Source organism: Rhodamnia argentea, chromosome 3 (genome assembly GCF_020921035.1).
Source record: "Rhodamnia argentea isolate NSW1041297 chromosome 3, ASM2092103v1, whole genome shotgun sequence".
NCBI classification, from domain to species: Eukaryota; Viridiplantae; Streptophyta; class Magnoliopsida; order Myrtales; family Myrtaceae; genus Rhodamnia; species Rhodamnia argentea.
Window position 1 is genome coordinate 29,782,085 of NC_063152.1, and position 18,245 is coordinate 29,800,329.

The window sequence follows — 18,245 nt, forward strand, 5'->3', positions numbered from 1 at the left end:
ACTCGTTAGAAATTTACGAAGAACCAAGTTTTGGATGGAGTTTTCTACAACCACTGTGGGTTCTAACATAGGTAATATGACACACACCACATTCTGGCATCATTCCACAGGCATGTTAATTACTTGGACTTGGCGGGATTTGAGGTCGGAGAGATTGATTAAGCAAGTCGTGTGAATAGAACCACTTAGTCAAGAAATTAAAAGTATAAAGATTCAATTAGTTCGATTAGAAAGTAGTGAATGTAAAGGAGTAAATGCAACTTCGAATACTTAATGCGTCTAGAAAAATTAACTCATAATTTTAATTTAAGGTTTACTTAGCAGATTCTTTTTTAGTGAGCAATGATGAGATTTATGTTGTGAATTGATTAAGGATAAATTTAAAAATAATAAGATTCAACGGATTTATGAATATAGTGGAATATCGAATTTGATATTAATGATTCGAGAAATGATGAAATGACCGTCTCGGCCAAAAATTTCATCAAGAGAACTTGTTTTGGGAGGAAATTTGTTTTCCTCTCAATTGACAAAACTTGTTTAGAATTCTATCTAAAGGTGCCGTGACGATTCTAGGGCTCTTGCAGGCGGGGAACCGACAAGAAGAATGAAAGGCAAAATGCACGAAAGAACCTGGACAATCTCTCGAACCAGATTCCCATCTCTAAAGCCCGACCCGGATAAATTGGTTATCAACAAGAAAAACCATTTCACTGCAAAAAGACGATTATGCCCTTCCACCATTGAGATAAATCGACGCTCCCATAATGAAGAAGAGAAGCCCGCATGTTTTAGTGCTCTCTCTCTCTCGCTCTCTCCAGTTACAGCAGAGACGCTTCAGGTACCGATCCAGTTCGCCGGGAAAAACCACCCCTCCGCCGTGAGAACCCTCCGAGATGGCCGAGAAGAGCAAGGTCCTGGTGATCGGAGGCACTGGATACATCGGAAAGTTCATCGTGGAAGCGAGTGCCAAGTCCGGTCACCCTACCTTCGCTCTCCTGAGGGAGCCCGCTCTCTCCAACCCGGCCAAGGCCAAAATCGTCAAAGGTTTCAAGAGCTTAGGCGTCAATTTAGTTCATGTGAGTAGTCATTCCCGTGCACTTTTCCCACATTTGGCTCTGGTTCGACGCCACCTGCCGATAATCTTGTTCGTCATTCTGAGAAATGTCTTTCGCAGTAGAATCGGGGCTGATTGTTTTCTCAGTCTTTCACAAGATCGAGTTGATCTTTGGTGTTTCGCTTTCTCTCCTTTGGTATTTTGTCCTTATATTATTGGTGAAAGCAGACACAATCTCCCTCTCACTTTTCACAGTGACTGACGAATTATCCTAGCTTCGCATGCTGATGCGAACGAGTACATTTTTAGACAATTCTTATGAAAACTTCCACATGTTACGTTCTGCGTAGGTGAATGTTTACATAGAAGCAGCTGTGGCTGACCGGTTATTCAGATGTCATGGTAAGATACCTTGTTATAACTTTTTGAAGATCTGTAGGCAATGTGTGGAGTAGCGTTAAACGGATAATAGCTTGTCATTTTGTTTTTCATTATACTTTGTCTCGTCTGATGAAGGTATTGAAGTTTTTGTTGGGTGATCTTAAGCCTCTCTCATTCCAAAAGCTAGCTCAAAGAACAAGGTTTTCCCTCACACTTATAACCGACCACCCAAGGACAAGGCTTTCCCTCACACTTATAAACCGATGTCATGACCTAAAAATCAAGTTTCTAGGCTAATGGATTACCAAGTTAATTAGATCAATTAACGTAGTATGAGCTCTCTCAAGCTCTATCAAATCGCAACTTAAGGCTCAATTTCATGCAAAGATTTTATACTCGGAGTCACCACTAATCATTTTATGGTAGGCTGATTAGACACTTAAATAAAGTATCGGGAGAAATACTTTATTCCTACGAACCAGAGATTCATTGAGTTCGGGGACTTGATTACATTAATATTTCTATTAACGCCCTTTCGGTACATTTCATTTCAATGAAAAACATTTAAACAGGCAGCTTGCATTAATTTTAATCTAAAATCCTAACATGTGAGATGATCATGCGGGTGCGCAAACATTATTTAACACCCAATAATCAAAGCGTTAAATAAATTGCGAGGGTAAGGAAAAGGAAACTTACCGGGACGCTGCAGCCTAAATCCTAACGCTTATTTCCCAAGCGTAAGACTTAGTCTAATACAATTTTTTTATGACTTCTGCTTGTTTAAATGAAGAATGCAATGAAACAAAATGCATATGCAATCTTAGACTAAATGACATGGAATGGGATGCGAGGCATTTATTTAAATGACCTAATTCTAACGATGTGTGAAAATAAGGCCAATTAGAATGACAATGCAATTCTAATTAGATGACATGAAAACTGACTAAATTAACCTAGTCTAAATGGCATGCAAAAATGTTATGAATTTAACCTAAGTGACATGCAACATTAGGCTAAATGACTTAAACATGTAAACTAGATTAATGAATCTATACATGCAAACTATGTGAATGAACCTAGACATGATTCTAAATGACACGCAAAGGTGACATAGCAAAGTTCATGATATGGCATACATGCGGATGATATGGCATAATGACGTGGCATGGCAATTACGCATTTTAACCTATAGACATGCATATAAAATAAAATGCGTAATCTACATGTACGACATGGAATATTCTAAACTATATGCAATGCATATGAATGAGATATTTTTTGGTATTTTGAATGAATTTTTGGACTTAATTATTCATGAAGTTAAAAGCATCCTAAATGGGATTATCCTAAACGTCTAAGAAATAATCTGAATTATATCCTAAAATTATCTAGGAAATCTTTTATCCTAAATCTAAATGTTTTAAGATGCAATTATCTATATAAATGAAGATGATGCAATCCTAATCTACATGAGAATATTTAAAATGCACCTAATCAATTAGATATGATTTTCCGACCAAAAAAAAAAATAGATATAATTTCTAATAAATCACATCTTTCTAAATGAATGCCTATCCTATGAGATAAGATTTCCATAAAATCTTATCTATCTGAGGCAATTGAATTTTCGAGACAAGATTTCTAATAAATCTTATCTTTCTAAATCATTTTTTTGAATTTTCAAGTAAGTAAACAAATCAATCAAATATGCAATTAAAGATATGCACGATTTTGAAAATATTATCTCATTTAAATTTGGAAACAAATTGAATCGATGAATCAAATCTAGTGGTCAAGATTAGATATCCCGATTCCCGCGCCATCGAGACAAATCTCAAGGTTGAGATTGGTCCGAATTTGCATGTTGTCGGTAGGGAAATAAATTCCTAATTTGAACCGATTTTCTAATCTAACGAAAAATATACTTGAGGATATGATTGATTCAAAAATAGGCAATGATATCAGGAAATCAAAATGAGATAGGGTTTTACCTAATCTTGAATATTCGCCGAATTATTTCCCATTTTGAATCGGGATTAGACCGGTGGACTTGCGGATCAGGATTGGCGGATCCCTCCCCGACTGATTACTCCGCGGGCTCACTTGTTCATGGACAAGGCTTCGAATTACTCACGGTTTGTGGCACGACCAGCACTGGCTGTGAAGCTTCACAAGTTCGACATGTGGTTTGGCCTGATCCTGAATTCGGAGGACGACTGGAATGGGTTTACGGATCATCCACATCACTGCCTTCTGCATTATTGCCTCTCTCGGAAAAGTGGGTGGAGTAATATGCTGTTGGGTATTCGCAGCGACAAGAGCTTAAACCGGCGGACAATGAACGTCGGAAACCTGCAAAGAAAAGGCTTGCTGGATTCGTTGGATCTGCTGGTCGCTTGCTGCAAATGCACGTTGGTCTCAGATAGGAGATTGTTTTGAGATTGAGATGGCTTCCAATGCACGAGAGATAACAAGACAATAGATCGCTGGGAATAGCTTGGACCAGCGCCAAAGAAATAGCAGCATGAATTCAATCAAGATCGTGGCTACGAAGAACTTCACTTTTGTTGAATTTCTCTGAACGGATGCTTGAATGAGTCGTCAACCTGTACCCACGAGCAAGGCCAGATCCTCACATCTTCAATCATCAGGGTCATTGCAATGTCTCGCTCACAATTTCTCTCTCTAGCCGAATGGTCAATGAAAAATGGCCTTCCCCCATGAAAGCACCGTGAAGAAGCTTTCTTATAGACTTGAGAGTATGAGCTGTTGAGCAAAAGAAATCCTCTACAAAATATCTCGCGTGACAATCTCCAACCGTTCGGTTCGACCAGATTAATATCTATATGGATTTAGCCCAACTAATTCAGTTAGGAATTATACACTCGAGCTCGTCTGCCACCGATCTAGTTTGAATGCAAATGCAATGCGAATATCCTATACTAAACCAAAAATGATTTAATTATTTTTCTGTAGGAATTAAAATTAATCCCTGATTTTTTATGCAAAGTTAATAGTAAAGAAAAATCAAAATTTAGGTGTCAACAGAAGCTCCTGTACATTTCCATAACTTTTGACAGTAGATGGGAGGAAAAGAAGCATGAAATCAAATTACGCGAATTGATCGTGTTTTTAGATGGTAAACGTTCAAGTAGAGTAGACACGAAACTCTGTTGCCGTACCTTTATATCACGAGCCTACCTTAAATTCACCGAAAATCGGAAACCACATTTCACATTCCTTTCATAGCCACCAAATCCGAACGGGCAAATCAGAAAACACATTTTTCGCCACCATCAATGCTAAAATCTAAAGCAACTACCAACTCGAAAGAAACAGCACACGCCAAGCCCGGAACTGAACCCGAGTATCAAACAAGACGTACTTTCACGTGTGAGATGCGGAATCTGCGTTGTCGTCGCTGTTCCTTCGAAGACCATCGATCAGATCGCCGAGCTCCTTGCGAGCTGATTCCCTCCCAAACATGAACCCGTACCTAGACCAAGAGGTTCCGACCAGAACATCACTTCGAGATTTGCGAAGCGCGAAGAGCCATCGAGGATGCCGAGGATATGTATTCGACACAAGCTAGTAGAGTCTTTGGCAAAAGGCACGTTAGTAGTAAGTACAATAGATGAGATTGAAGCTCTATTGGAGCCCCGGAGAAATGTTGTACCGCCCTATGGGATTGCACTTGCAAGGGTGGAGGTTCATGGCCCCGTCCCGCACCTGTAGGGAAACGTGGTTACACCCCTCGGTAGCAGCAATGAGGGCCTCTTGTGGCATGGGTAAGAGTGTTCTCCGTTACTCTTTTCGTTTTTTTTTAAATTTTTTTTCTTCTCTCTTAACCTTCTAATGTGTTTGCAGAAACTCCTACTATCTTCCTCAGAATTTTCTTCCAGCCGCGGCTCCTGTGACTCCGGTTCACACATCCGGCCCTGCGTCGGAGGTAGTGACAACCCATATCTCTCTCATGTGACTATTCTAAGACATTAGACTATACATTATATAGCTATTCAGATGCTGATCTTACAGGTTGCAAGTTAGATGGGAAAAGTACTTCGGGTACATGCCAACTTCTGGAATCAATGTTAGTATCTTGGTTCTCAAAGAAACAAAACACCGTGGCACTTAAAAAGTGAGTATGTGGTATTAGGAAGTTACTATGCACAAATTCATCAAATGTGGAAATCAAGTGTGACAACACAAGTGCAATCAATCTCATAAAGAATCTAATTCTGCACTCTCGAGCTAAGCATATTGAAATTAAGCAATATTTTATTCGTGATCATATGCATAATGGTGATGTTAATATTCAATTTGCTGATTCAAAACATCAATTAGCTAACGTATTCACAAAACCACTTGAGAAGAATTCCTTTGAATATATTAGATAAGAATTGGGTATCACTTCTATGTCTGTTTGAATTGCTCTCTAGACGGGTAAATACTGCTTTTGAGCAGAATGCAACGTCCGTAGAAAGCAAGAAGATGATGAGCTTCATCTGAAGAGATTCGATGACTGAAAGGAATCTCTGGACTAAAAGCATCGTCCGAGGAAGTTATCATCTGAGCAAATATGACATAAGGTTTGATCATTCGAATTTTTTGAGCGTAAGTAGTTATTTTTGGCAACAAATAAGGTACGTGCAATCTCAATCTTTTTAATATCTTGCAAGATATTGTGATTGATGTGATTGTCTTGATTGAGTTGATTGAATATTACATTTCCAAAAAACAAAAACAGGTCTTGTTCATACGCCTCGCATCCAGTCTTATTCAAGTCCATCATGGTCCCGTAATCAACCGCTTCGTTCGGGCACCAAATGAGAGGACAATAGGTGAGCTATCGCTGGGAAGATGTAACAACATCAACCCAGTTCATCCATATCACTCGCCAACCTCGCCCACACGGCTTCTGGCTGTTCCGCCACTGTCAGCTCCCTGCCTCCGAGGGCACCGTGTCAACTTCAACCGCTAATTCAGCATCGACTCTTCTTTGGCTCGAAAAAATCTACGCATCACTTTTTGTTTTGCCAGCTTCTTTTCACATTGGGATACTAGCGTTACATTACCGTATCATGGCTGGTCATGCTATCAATTTTTTCACAAAATTCAACATTAAAAGTCGGACTTTTTCAAAGAAAAAGTTTTGACCGACAACTCTAAACCCAAGTGACGCAGCACCACGTCGCCTTTTGTTTTGTCAGCTTCTTTTCACCTTGGGATACTACCATTACGGCGTTGTATCAAAGCCGGTCATGTACTATCAATTTTTTCGCATAATTCGACATGAAGAGTAGGACTTTGTCAAAGAAAAAGTAACCAAACTGGAAAAAAAAAAGGTGTCATTTGTTTAATTATTCGAACGAATCGGAAATACACGAAATTTTGGTTCGATTTTTTACGCCCCTAATGCTAGTGGGGCGGCCGCGACATGCTTGTTAACTTCAAACCTTCAAGCCGATCCGGTCTCAAAAACTGAAAACCGATCCTTCTGATCCGGTTCTTGATTCTTGGGTGGGACCGGAACGATCGGGAACCGTCTGTTAGAATCATCTATTAAACGATTTTTGCATGTTCTTGTCGAATTCTTAAGCTCATTAGCACTTAATTATGTACTTATAAAGTATTACATCAACTATCACGTGGCGATTGCAGGCTCGGTCTAGCAGCACCCCAATGCCACATTGGCATGGCGATGCATCGGTTGGTGTTGATACCTAAATTTTGACAGCACATTTAGTCATTTATTGCATAGAAAAATTAGGATCAACCCCAACCCTAGAATAAAAATGTTATTAATTTGCATATAAGGAGCACTAGCGTCCACAGAATAGAAAGTTGAGAAGTAGTACGCCCGTTTCATCGGGTTCTACCACTGTAGAGCCCAATCATAGTCAAAAGAAGAGTTTGATCCTGGCTCGGAAGAAACGTTCGCAGCTCGCCAACATGGTTTGCTCAGAGTTGCCCGTGATGTAGTTGAGGCAAGGGGACATGTTGATCGGTGCGTTCATGCAGCTCGACGACCGAGTCGCCGCTCCAGCCACCACCGTGGCTAAGACTAGGGCCACAATTCTCATCCTAGTCTCCCCGCTGAAAAATCGAGGCTCCGGCAAAGAAGTTGCGGGATCCCTTTTGTTGGGGTAGTTGGATCTGTCCGCAACATTCTCTCTCAAGCTTAGACGAGCCTTCCCGGTGACAATCGCTTTCAACTTGCCCTTGATCTCTTGTACCTTGGTTTCGGACACAAGCGAGCGTAGGTTTGGATTCGATCCGAAGGACTTATGTGGGCCAAAGAAAGAGAACTTCCATTTCTTCAGAATTTTGCTTGCGCTGGATTCCGCCTCCGACTCACACATCCGGCCCTGGGTCGAAGGCAAGAACAACCCGTATCTCTCTCATGTGACTATTGAGTCCAGACTTGTTGGTAACCTAGGCTCTGATACCAATGTTGGGTAGTCTTGGGTCTCTCTCATCCTAAAAGTTAGCTTAAAGGACAAGGCTTTCCCTCACACTTATAAACCGACCACCAGTCCTTTTCACAACGGATGTGGGATAACCCTAACAATTTTATCTACATCGGATTATGTATTTCTCCTTTTCTTGGTCCTCTTACTGCCAAAGTTAGATTTTGTTGATGATAGCCGACTTTACTGATTGTTTGTCCATGCTCTTGGTTATTTGATTCTCAGGGAGACATATATGATCAAGAGAGTCTGTTGAACGCGATTAAGCAGGTTGATGTAGCAATCTCTACTATGGGGCAAGCACAGCTAGAGGACCAAGACAAGATTGTTGCTGCCATCAAAGCAGCCGGGAATATTAAGGTCGTGCTGTTTATAATTATTTTTTCCAAGTCGCTCTTTTCATTTAGCATTTGACTGATGATATAGGTTGATGTTAGCTTAAACGGGTAGAAAATTGTGTCATCGAGGATGCACGTACGGTGTACCATCTACATGAATCCATACATATTTGAATGTATTTACTCATAGATTTACATCTTTAAAGAAACCCAAAGGTTCTTTGACCCCAAACTCGTGCCCTCCCCAGTTTCGGTCCTTCTATGGATATTGAGCTGCCAACATTGTCCAGGGGGCTTTATTTATCCAGAACCTGTGTAGTCGGGTTTCTTCTAGTTCAGCCAAAAGAATAAAAAGTTCACTCACTATGGATTGTGGTCGTCTACCCAGCTCTTCGACCATCAACGCGAAACATGAACTACTTAATCCTTCAAATGGTCTTTTTTAGGTGGTATTATCATTGTTGCAAATAAGTCACCAAAACCCAGTTAGTGGATTGTTTTGTAGTTTTTGCTTTGGGCGGTTGACGGTCCATAATGAGTGGAGGTCAGCATGTGGTTGGCTATGTTCGTATATATAACAAAAGTACAATACAGAATGAAAATACAAATCGAAATTACTAACCAGATTGAAAAAGCAAACGCAGCAATCAGAATATTGATCCGAGCCCAACGAATTTCGATGTGTCCTTAAAACAAATTTGTCCCCTCAATTTGGTAGCCGAGGACGTTGGACAATTGTCTCCCAGGATAGAACGGATCGTGTTCCTTCGAATCGGCACTTATTCAAAGGACTCCGGCGAACTTAACTTTGCGGAACAGGATGGCACATAATGAAAAATGAGGGTGCAGATTTCGGGAAAGAATGAAGTTACTAAAAAATAAAACTGCTTCGAAGACTATTTATATTGAAACTTTGAGAAAAAACGAAGAGGCACGAAGCTTGAGTCCGGATGATGTTTAACAGAACCGAATATAACTTCCTCTTGAACAGACATAACTCTTCAAAAGAATTTCCGAACGAACGCATCTGTTCGTTTAAGGACGAATGTCCAACGGTTGTGTCTATTCGGTAAAATAAACAAATGGGCAAATAAAAAAAAATTAATGGAATAAGAGAACCCAGGCCCGGGCCCAAACCTAACCGAGCCGAGCCGGCCGGACGGACGGGCGGCGGCGGCGCGCGTGTGGGCCGAAATCCATTTGTGTAGGTCCTCCCTCATCTACAAAAGTGGAGTGCCCTTTGGGGCCCAAACCCATTTGTGAGGTTCCACTTAATAAACCCATCTCCCATCTACCTCTCATCTTATGTGGGACTCCCACATTTCCTTCTCATTCACCCTTAGAGGGATAAAATCCCCAACACAGCATGCTCACGAAAGGCAATGGACTTACCTGATATTTTATTACTTGTGAAAGTGTCCAACCAAACAGCATGTTTGCATATTTTATACGTGACAGAGTTATCTGGCTATTGCCTTCACAATTTAATTGTTCACTTTTCCTTTCTTCTATTTTTCTAATAGCAATTGGGGGTCGAATTTGCTTCATTGCTTGTATTGATTCAATTATAATCATCTTTACTCTGTTGTAGTAACATGTAGTTAAAAAAAATGTGAAATTCAGTCTCGTATAAAGGCTCCGTTTGTTTCATGAAAAATATTTTTCCGGAAAACATGTTACTTCAAGTTTTTGCCAAACATCGGAAAAGGAAGTCATTTTCCTAGAAAACGACTTCCCGAAAAACATTTTCCGGAAAGGTCATATTTTCCGCGAAACAAACGGAGCATATTTTCCCCGTCAAGAGGCGCTGCCCCCGAACCCCCGTATCCCGCGTGCGGGGGTCACATGTCGTTGGGTAACACTTTAGTTTCCCTAAACTCACGTGGGCGTACCCGGTGTGAGAAACAAAGGTCCCCCAAGTATTCGCCAACTCCAATAAAAAGAAATAAGAGAAAAAGATACAAAAGAAAATGAAAAAAATTGTAAAAATTGTCTGCGACAAAATCGGTCATGTCATGTGAGAAAACAGGTATTGACTTTATTATCACGGTCAAATTTAATTGAAAAGACTAAATTGACAAATAATCTTAAAATTGATTAAATTTGTCAAATCGAAAAGATTAGGAGTGGGTTGGTATCCGTAAAATAGATTTTTCTGTTAATCATTTCAAGTGCCAACGCTAATAATGTTGCTATCTCGTTTATTTCTTGATTTTGTAGAAGTTATAAATCACACATAAAGTAATCTTGTCTGACCCAAAAAAAAAGTGTTGTGTGGGCCAATAAACTGAAGAAGGGTAATCTCGTGGGCCACCCTCCTTAGAAAAACAATTTATTGGACCTCAAAGCAATCGTACAGCAGCTATGACAAGGAAGCATATGAATTTCAGAGTAGCTCATTGTCCATTTCGTACCATTTTTTCTTACTTTTACACATAACAAAGTCAACTTTAAAAGGCAGTTTCAACAACTTCCTTGTCAATTACACGGAAAATTTTTGCGAATTGTAAAATCACAATATCTGATTTTTTATTTTTCAGTCTGTCCACATCATGAACACGTGTCTCATTTTGAATGAAGTATGCACACCAAGTACGAGGTGGTGGCTCCTAACCACTGAATAATTTCTCATCATGAAGAGACAAGAACCCCGCATAGTACTCCCTCTCTCTCGCGCTCTCTCTCCAGTTACAACAGAGACGCTTCTGGAACCGATCTAGTTCACCAGGAAAAACCACCCCTCCGCTGTGAGAACCCTCCGAGATGGCCGAGAAGAGCAAGGTCCTGGTGATCGGAGGCACTGGATACATCGGAAAGTTCATCGTGGAAGCGAGTGCTAAGTCTGGCCACCCTACCTTCGCTCTTGTGAGGGAGTCCACTCTCTCCCACCCGGCCAAGGCCAAAATCGTCGAAGGTTTCAAGAGTTTAGGCGTCAATTTAGTTCATGTGAGTAGTCATTCCCGTGCACTTTTCCCACATTTGGTTCTGCTTCGACGTCGCCTGCCGTTAATCTTGTTCGTCATTCTGAGAAATGTCTTTAGCAGTAGAATCGGAGCTGAGTTTAATCTCAACCTCTCACTAGATCAAGTTGATCTTTGGTGTTCCTGCTTTCTCGCCTCTGCTATTTTGTCCTTGTATTATTCGTGAAATCAGAAACAATCTCCCAATCATTTTTCATACTGATCGACGAATTATCTCAGCTTCGCATGCTGATACGAAGGAGCACATTTTTAGGCAAATCTTATGAAAACTTCCATTTGTTACGTACTGTGTACATGGACTTTTATACAGACTTTACTGATTGTTCGTCCATGCTCTTGGTTATTTGATTCTCAGGGAGACATGTACGATCAAGAGAGTCTGTTGAACGCGATTAAGCAGGTTGATGTTGTAATCTCTGCTGTGGGGCAAGCACAGCTAAAGGACCAAGACAAGATTGTTGCTGCCATCAAAGCAGCAGGGAATATTAAGGTCGTGCTTTTTATAATTTTTTTGTCCACTTTGCTCTGTTCATTTAGCATTTGATTGATGATATAGGTTGGTGTTAGCTTAATTCTATCCTTCTAGTATAACTGCATCACGTTCCCCTTGCGAGCTTTGCTTTGATGAAATGGGATGTATTCACTTATTTATATAAAAACTTCTTGATGCGAAATGTATTGGTAGTGCGTTTCTGGATCGATTGGACAGACGTAAATCCAATTGGAAGGCGAAACGGTGATGTGCCAAGAACCGGCGGATCGAGTCGACGACATCGGATCTAGCTCAAATTCGGTCGGCTGAAACGAAACGGCGTCCTGATCAATATTCACAGCCTTTTGTTCGTGACTAACGACGGATTTTGGCGATTCGGGAATGTCTAGATGGGTTTTCCTTTTTTTTTTTAGTATTTTCGGGATTTATTAATGGCAGTTTTGTAATTTTGGATTTTATGTTTAGAATCCTACTAGGGTTAGGATTAGGGTTAACACCCTATAAAAGGTGTGTTTATGACGTTTTTTAGGATGATCATTATTTTATTATCAAATTTCTCGAGATTTCTCTCTTAAACAAGGATTTGCTTGTTATTTTCGCTGAACATTGCGTCACTTCTACATGGTCATGACTTTGTGTAGAAGTCATTAGTGAAATTTGATGATAACTATTTCAAACCCAAGTATAGCACTGTGTAGGCTTCTAAGTGGGCTACTCTAAATCCACACTATTGCTTTTTGGCTTATTCAATTGGGTTAGGGAATTCTGTCATCATGGATGCACGGTGTAGTACATGAATTTATACATATTTTTGTATGTATTTACTCGGAGATCTACATCTTTACACAAACAAAAAGTTTCTACCACTCAATACAGATTATGGTTTTCTACCCAGCTCTTCGATCATGAACTACTTAATCCTTCAAATGGTTTTTTTTAGGTGGTATTATCGTTGTTGCAAATAACTTACCAAAACCCAGTTAGTGGATTGTTTTTTAGTTTTTGCTTTGGGCGGTTGACGGTCCATAATGAGTGGAGGTCAGCATGTTCACGAAAGGCAATGGACTTACCTGATATTTTATTACTTGTGAAAGTGTCCAACCAAGCAGCATGTTTGCATATTTTATACTTGACGGAGTTATCTGGCTATTGCCTTAACGATTTAATTTTTCACTTTTCTTTTCTTAATTTTCTAATAGCACTTGGGGTCGAATTTGGTTCATTGCTTGTCTTGATTCACTTATAATCATTTTTTATCTGTTATAGTAACATACAGTAAAATAATGTGAAATTCAGGATCGTATAAGTTTGTTTTCTTTATTTGCTAGAACATATGTAAGTTTGTTGGGTAAGGGGAATATACTCTAGTTTTCTGTTGCTTTCTAATAAAAATGTTTCTTCTGATTCAATTAATTTTCTTCTCAGAGATTCTTGCCTTCCGAGTTTGGAAATGATGTGGATCGTGTCCATGCTGTGGAGCCAGCAAAAACTACATTTGCTATCAAGGCCAAGATCCGCCGCCATGTTGAGGCCGAGGGCATCCCTTATACCTATGTGGTTTCTCACCTTTTTGCAGGTCACTTCCTCCCGAGATTGTCACAGCCCGGGGCTACCGCTCCCCCTAGAGATAAAGTTGTTATCTTAGGGGATGGAAATGCGAAAGGTAAGAAGCGATTTTTGAAATGCGCATTTAACTCATTTAGATTTTTCTGTTCATTCTTGACAACATGATTACGGTAGTGATCAAAGTGAGGGTCAGTTCTTGAAGCTTGAGAATTCCAGGCAACTTCCCTGTATGGAGATGTTGGGCCTTTCACATCCAAAAACTGTGGATGTTATGTGTTTTATCTTGGCACAATACCACCTAGTCGGCAGATCACGGAGGTTTTCTTTATGCATGTGGTTGAGAAAAGAACATATGGATGCATTTGTTTGCCAGTTGTCTGGTGAATCTGTTTACCGAGAGAATTCTCCTTTGAATGCGAGCTGAAAGTAACTCTAGGAATAGCAATGGCTTTGTGATATATTTATTAACCAAATTCTAAAATTCTCCCCCTCAATATACAGTGGTGTTTAACAAGGAGGATGACATCGGCACCTATACCATCAAAGCAGTGGATGATCCGAGGACCTTGAACAAAATTCTGTACATCAAACCTCCTGCCAACACCTACTCGTTTAATGATCTCGTGTCTCTGTGGGAGAGAAAGATCGGCAAGACCCTGGAGAGGGTTTATGTTCCAGAGGAGCAAGTTCTGAAAAACATTCAAGGTCAGAGATGTGCTTCTATTAGATTTAAGCACGTGAAATTGTGTATTCTCTCTTTGATTTAAATATTCTGAGTCGATCGGTCTACTTGTCTGTTCAAATTGCAGAGGCTGCGGTTCCACTCAACGTGATGCTGGCCATATCCCATTGTGTTTTCGTGAAAGGAGACCAAACCAACTTCGAGATTGAGCCTTCGTTTGGAGTGGAAGCTTCAGAGCTCTACCCCAACGTCAAATACACGACCGTGGATCATTACCTGGATCAGTTTGTTTGATTGTCGAAACTGAATGTCCCTGATAGGTTTCTCACATCAGTTTGAATCATGAATAATATAGGATTCTGGTTGTCGGGATCCTAGTGTGAAATGTGGCTTTCCTTTGACTTTGATCATCTCATGGCATGTACAAACTTTAAATATAAGGACATACTATGAATATTCAATATGCCAGCACCTATGCGGTGCTTGGAGTAGTTACATCGGTTTTGGAGTTGATATGGGTTTCTCTAGATTTGTATATTGTACGTTGCACGTCCTCGGTGCGGGTAATGAATTGGAGCCGCTAATGGCCCCAGGCTGGTTAGGTAGACCTTTGGCAAAGGGCATCGTGGCCCTTGTCGGCCACGGCCAAGCCTGGTGGACTGGCAGAGGGAAGATGAGGAAAGAAATAAGAGAAAAAAGATACAAAAGAAAATGAAAAAAATTGTAAAAGTTGTCTGCGACAGAATCGGTCATATCATGTGAGAAGACATGTGTTGACTTTATCGTCACGATCAAATTTAATCAAAAAGACTGAATTGGCAAATCATCTTAAAGTTGATTAAAATGTGTCAAATTGAAAAGATTAAGAGTGGGTTGGTATTCGTAAAATAGGTTTTTCTGTTAATCATTTCATGTGTCAACACTAACAATGTTGCTCTCTTGTTTACTTCTTAATTTGTAGAAGTTACAAATCACACATAAAGTAATCTTGTCTGACCCCGTCCAAAAAAAAATCTTGCGTGGGCCAATAATCCGAAGAAGGTTAATCTCGTGGGCCACCCTCCTTGGAAAAACAATTTACTGCACCTCAAAGCAATCGTACAGCAGCTATGACTAGGAAGCATATGAATTTCAGAGTAGTTCATTGTCCATTTCGTACCATTTTTTCTTATTTTTCCATATAATAAAGTCAACTTAAAAAAGTTGCTTCAACGACTTCCTGGTCAATTACATGGAAAATTTTTGCGAATTGTAAAATCACAATATCTGATTGAATAGCAACATCAAAATTCAAGTTTTCCTACCTTCTTGGTAATTTAAATTTGTAATGGCGACCTACGCGGAATGCCCCCTTACACAAAATACGATGCAAGACCTATCACATCAAGGTCAAGACAAAATTACTAGCCATTGAGATCCGAGATCCTACCTTGGCAAAAAATGCTGCTTACGATTCGGAAGAAGCCTCGGTGGATTTTTTTAACCGTCGAGCAAGATGAACTTGACCATCAAGGCGAGGATGTTGTTGTAAGGGACCAAAGAGAACTCCATTTTTTGAATGGACTTTCTCAAGATCTGCCAAGGCATGGTCCAAACTCTCCTCAATGTCCTCATTGCTATCTAATAAGAGAGATTTTTGAAATGAACGCCTACGGGGGAGAGAACGGGAAGTAGGAGGAGTCTGAAAGGGCTGTTGCATAAAATGTACCTCTAAGTAGTTGCCTCGTTAATCCTATATCTATCTACATGAAGAAAAAATCATGAGAATTTTCAACTTGGCACGAGCTTATGTTATTTCACAAGAATTTAATTCATCTATGAAATCAGACAAAATCGTTATCTTCTGTTTATTTTCCCACTTTTCAATGTACCCTTTTCCCGGTGAAGGATGATAATCTAAGTAGCGTCGATCTCGACACGCGACACGCGACACGACACGACATATTGACACGTTATTTCTAAACAAAATAGAGAATTGCGACACGTTGTATATTAAACATATATTTATCATGTATATATGAAAATATTAGTGGTGAGTTCTTTCTTTTTCTTCTTACGTTAGGGATTCACGATTAGTTTCTTTTTTTTTTTTTTTTTTTTTTTTTGCGGGCTGGGTATAGTAATTTTGAGATGGTTGGATATATGATTTAAGTATATATATTTTTGAAAAATTTACACTTTGACTCATAATTTATTGAAAATGCTTAAAATTAACCCCGTCAATGTCGAAATGGCGTGTCAAGTTGTTGGACTTGCGTGTCGCTGGCGTGTCTGGAGTGCTTATTACGTATTGATCGCGTGTAGAAAAGTGTTGGACACGACACAATACGAGGTCCGTGGAGAGTGTCGGTGTTTCTTAGATGATAATATCCAAGAGAAAAGTCATTTCACTCGAAAGACAATTATGCGCTTATGGAATCAAAATCCAGTAACGCTCCCTCATGAAGACGAAACCTTCTTTTTAGCGCTCTCGCTCTCGCTCTCTCTCGACTATTAACAGTGGAGTCACTCCAGAGACCGAACAAGTTCGCCGGGAAAAACCACACCTCAGCCTTGAGAACTCTCTAATGGCCGAGGAGAGCAAAGTGTGGTGATCAGAGGCGCTGGATACATCAGAAAGCATATCCTGGAATCGAGTGCTAATTAAGCCTGGTTACCCTACCCTGGCTCTCGCGAAGACGTCCACTCTCTCCAACCCCGCCAACGGTCGACATCGTCGAAGGTTTCAAGAGTTTAGGCTTCAATTTAGTCCATGCGAGCAGTTATTCCCCTGCAATTTTTGTTCATTCCCCACACTTGGTGCTGCTTCGACTCGTTCTGAGAAATGTCCTCAGCAGTAGAATCGGAAGCTGATCTTTTATCTCAATCTTTCACAAGATCGAGTTGATCGGGGTCACGTTATGAATTGGTGCTGCTCTTCCTCCCTTGTATGCAAGTGAAATCAGAAGTCACCTCCCTCTCATTTGCATGCTACCCGACGAATCATGTCAGCTTCACATTCTGCTTCCAACGAGCAACCATTTCTGACAAATATTGCGGGAACTTTCCTATGTTTTTAGCTATTTTTGAGACAGCTACAGCTACGTATTGCCTAGATAAATTTGTATATAGAAGTAAATGTGACTTGACCTGTAATTCAGATGTCATTGCAAATACCTTGTAATATCATTCGAAGATCTGTAGGCAATGCGTGGATGGGCATTGTGCAAGCATATGCATGTAGAGTAGCTCACACTCATTTCATACCTTTTTTTCAACGATGGCTCAGGATTTGATCTGATCGAGTTTTGATTGATTCTTTATTCATGCGAGCATCATAAACCTATTAACTGCTTTAGAAATTATTCGGTGATGAGTTCTGATGAGTGAGTTATTGTCAAGTAGAGATTTGTGCTATATAAATTCGAGCATGACATCAATCGAGCAGACCTAGTAGAACCAAGGGTCTTGATTTATAGTTGAATCCTTGAGAATGACCCATTGCCCTCGCTCGTTGTCTTGTCGAGTGAGTAAACACGTGTTGAACAGTGAAATTATTCAGCCTCTTTTTCACAAGTTAAAAATACACTCATATAGGTTGTTTAAGCGAGTTACTTTGAAAATTGATGATCAACCTCGAGTTTTTCATAATATATTGAGATTCCTTTCGAATGTTGAAAATCCTTAAGTAATTAAAGAACAAGGGATATGATCTCATATCACTCTTACCTATTGTAAGTGAGGTTGTGCAGATACCGATTTTGCTACCAAAGACCCTAGTCTAGTGCTATTAGAAAGACAGTTACACTTGACGGTCAACGCCAAGGGAGAGGCTACCATCCCCACCCCCGAACGCCAGAGAGGAGGCTGAGCGGCGCGGCGAAGAGGCAATCTCGCATGGAGGAGGGATGGTAGTTGTAGAAAAAAATCTGATTATTCTCGTGTCTGCTTTCTTAAGAAATCATATTTGAGTCTATCCCACTCTTCTCCTAGTAAATTTGTATCCGCACTATGTCCTCATATATCCCTTTCATCTTATTCTGAACATCTACCAAACATAGAATAAGATAAAACATTTTTTTTTATTGACGATCAAATGCAGCTTAAAGATTCCAACTTCACTTATGCTTCAAAGACTTCTCCAACTGAACAATGGGAAAAGGCAAACACGACTACCGACACCTTTCGAACATAATGAACCTGGACATCTTCAAAGGCTACCAATTGTTGAATATTTTTTTTTTCTAATTAAATCAAATACCGTTGCAAAAAGCCAATTTTACACTGTTGTTGTT

The 18,245-nt window shown here is 40.0% G+C and overlaps 3 protein-coding genes and 1 long non-coding RNA gene across 6 annotated transcripts in view; 3 read left to right on the forward strand and 1 right to left on the reverse strand.

The window, feature by feature from the left end:
* Positions 1–799: 799 nt before the first annotated feature.
* The window catches only part of LOC115743217 (phenylcoumaran benzylic ether reductase Pyrc5-like), a 28,379-nt gene continuing 10,933 nt past the window's right edge, over positions 800–18,245 (forward strand). Inside the window, exon 1 of one of the 3 annotated variants that reach the window (XM_030677939.2) lies at positions 800–1,079. In XM_030677939.2, coding sequence (XP_030533799.1) covers positions 897–1,079 — 183 coding nt within the window. In that variant the 5' untranslated portion in view covers positions 800–896. Of the gene's footprint in view, positions 1,080–10,970; positions 11,019–18,245 lie in introns of those variants that run through there. The other 2 variants (XM_048276282.1, XM_048276283.1) reach the window with 2 other exon arrangements.
* LOC125314316 lies at positions 967–10,122 on the reverse strand. Its single transcript, XR_007197840.1, has 3 exons — positions 10,112–10,122; positions 9,570–9,574; positions 967–1,100 (listed from the first exon to the last, which is right to left on the reverse strand). It is a non-coding gene; the product is annotated as an uncharacterized LOC125314316 (long non-coding RNA).
* LOC115743219 (phenylcoumaran benzylic ether reductase Pyrc5-like) overlaps positions 10,916–18,245 on the forward strand; it is a 44,152-nt gene continuing 36,822 nt past the window's right edge. The window contains exon 1 of the mRNA XM_048276289.1: positions 10,916–10,947. The gene's annotated coding sequence lies outside the window, so the exon portion shown is untranslated. The remainder of the gene's footprint in view (positions 10,948–18,245) is intronic.
* LOC115743221 (phenylcoumaran benzylic ether reductase Pyrc5-like) lies at positions 10,939–14,484 on the forward strand. Its single transcript, XM_048276285.1, has 5 exons — positions 10,939–11,195; positions 11,586–11,720; positions 13,149–13,386; positions 13,791–13,994; positions 14,099–14,484. The coding sequence occupies exons 1-5, from the start codon at positions 11,013–11,015 to the stop codon at positions 14,263–14,265; spliced, it is 927 nt and encodes a 308-aa protein (XP_048132242.1). The 5' UTR covers positions 10,939–11,012; the 3' UTR covers positions 14,266–14,484.

Bases quoted from the DNA above. Each gene is read 5' to 3' on its own strand.
- LOC115743221 (XM_048276285.1), top strand. From the start codon at position 11,013: ATGGCCGAGAAGAGCAAGGTCCTGGTGATCGGAGGCACTGGATACATC. The intron at 11,196-11,585 runs GTGAGTAGTCAT...TTTGATTCTCAG, and splicing joins TAGGCGTCAATTTAGTTCAT to GGAGACATGTACGATCAAGA. The intron at 13,387-13,790 runs GTAAGAAGCGAT...CTCAATATACAG, and splicing joins AGGGGATGGAAATGCGAAAG to TGGTGTTTAACAAGGAGGAT.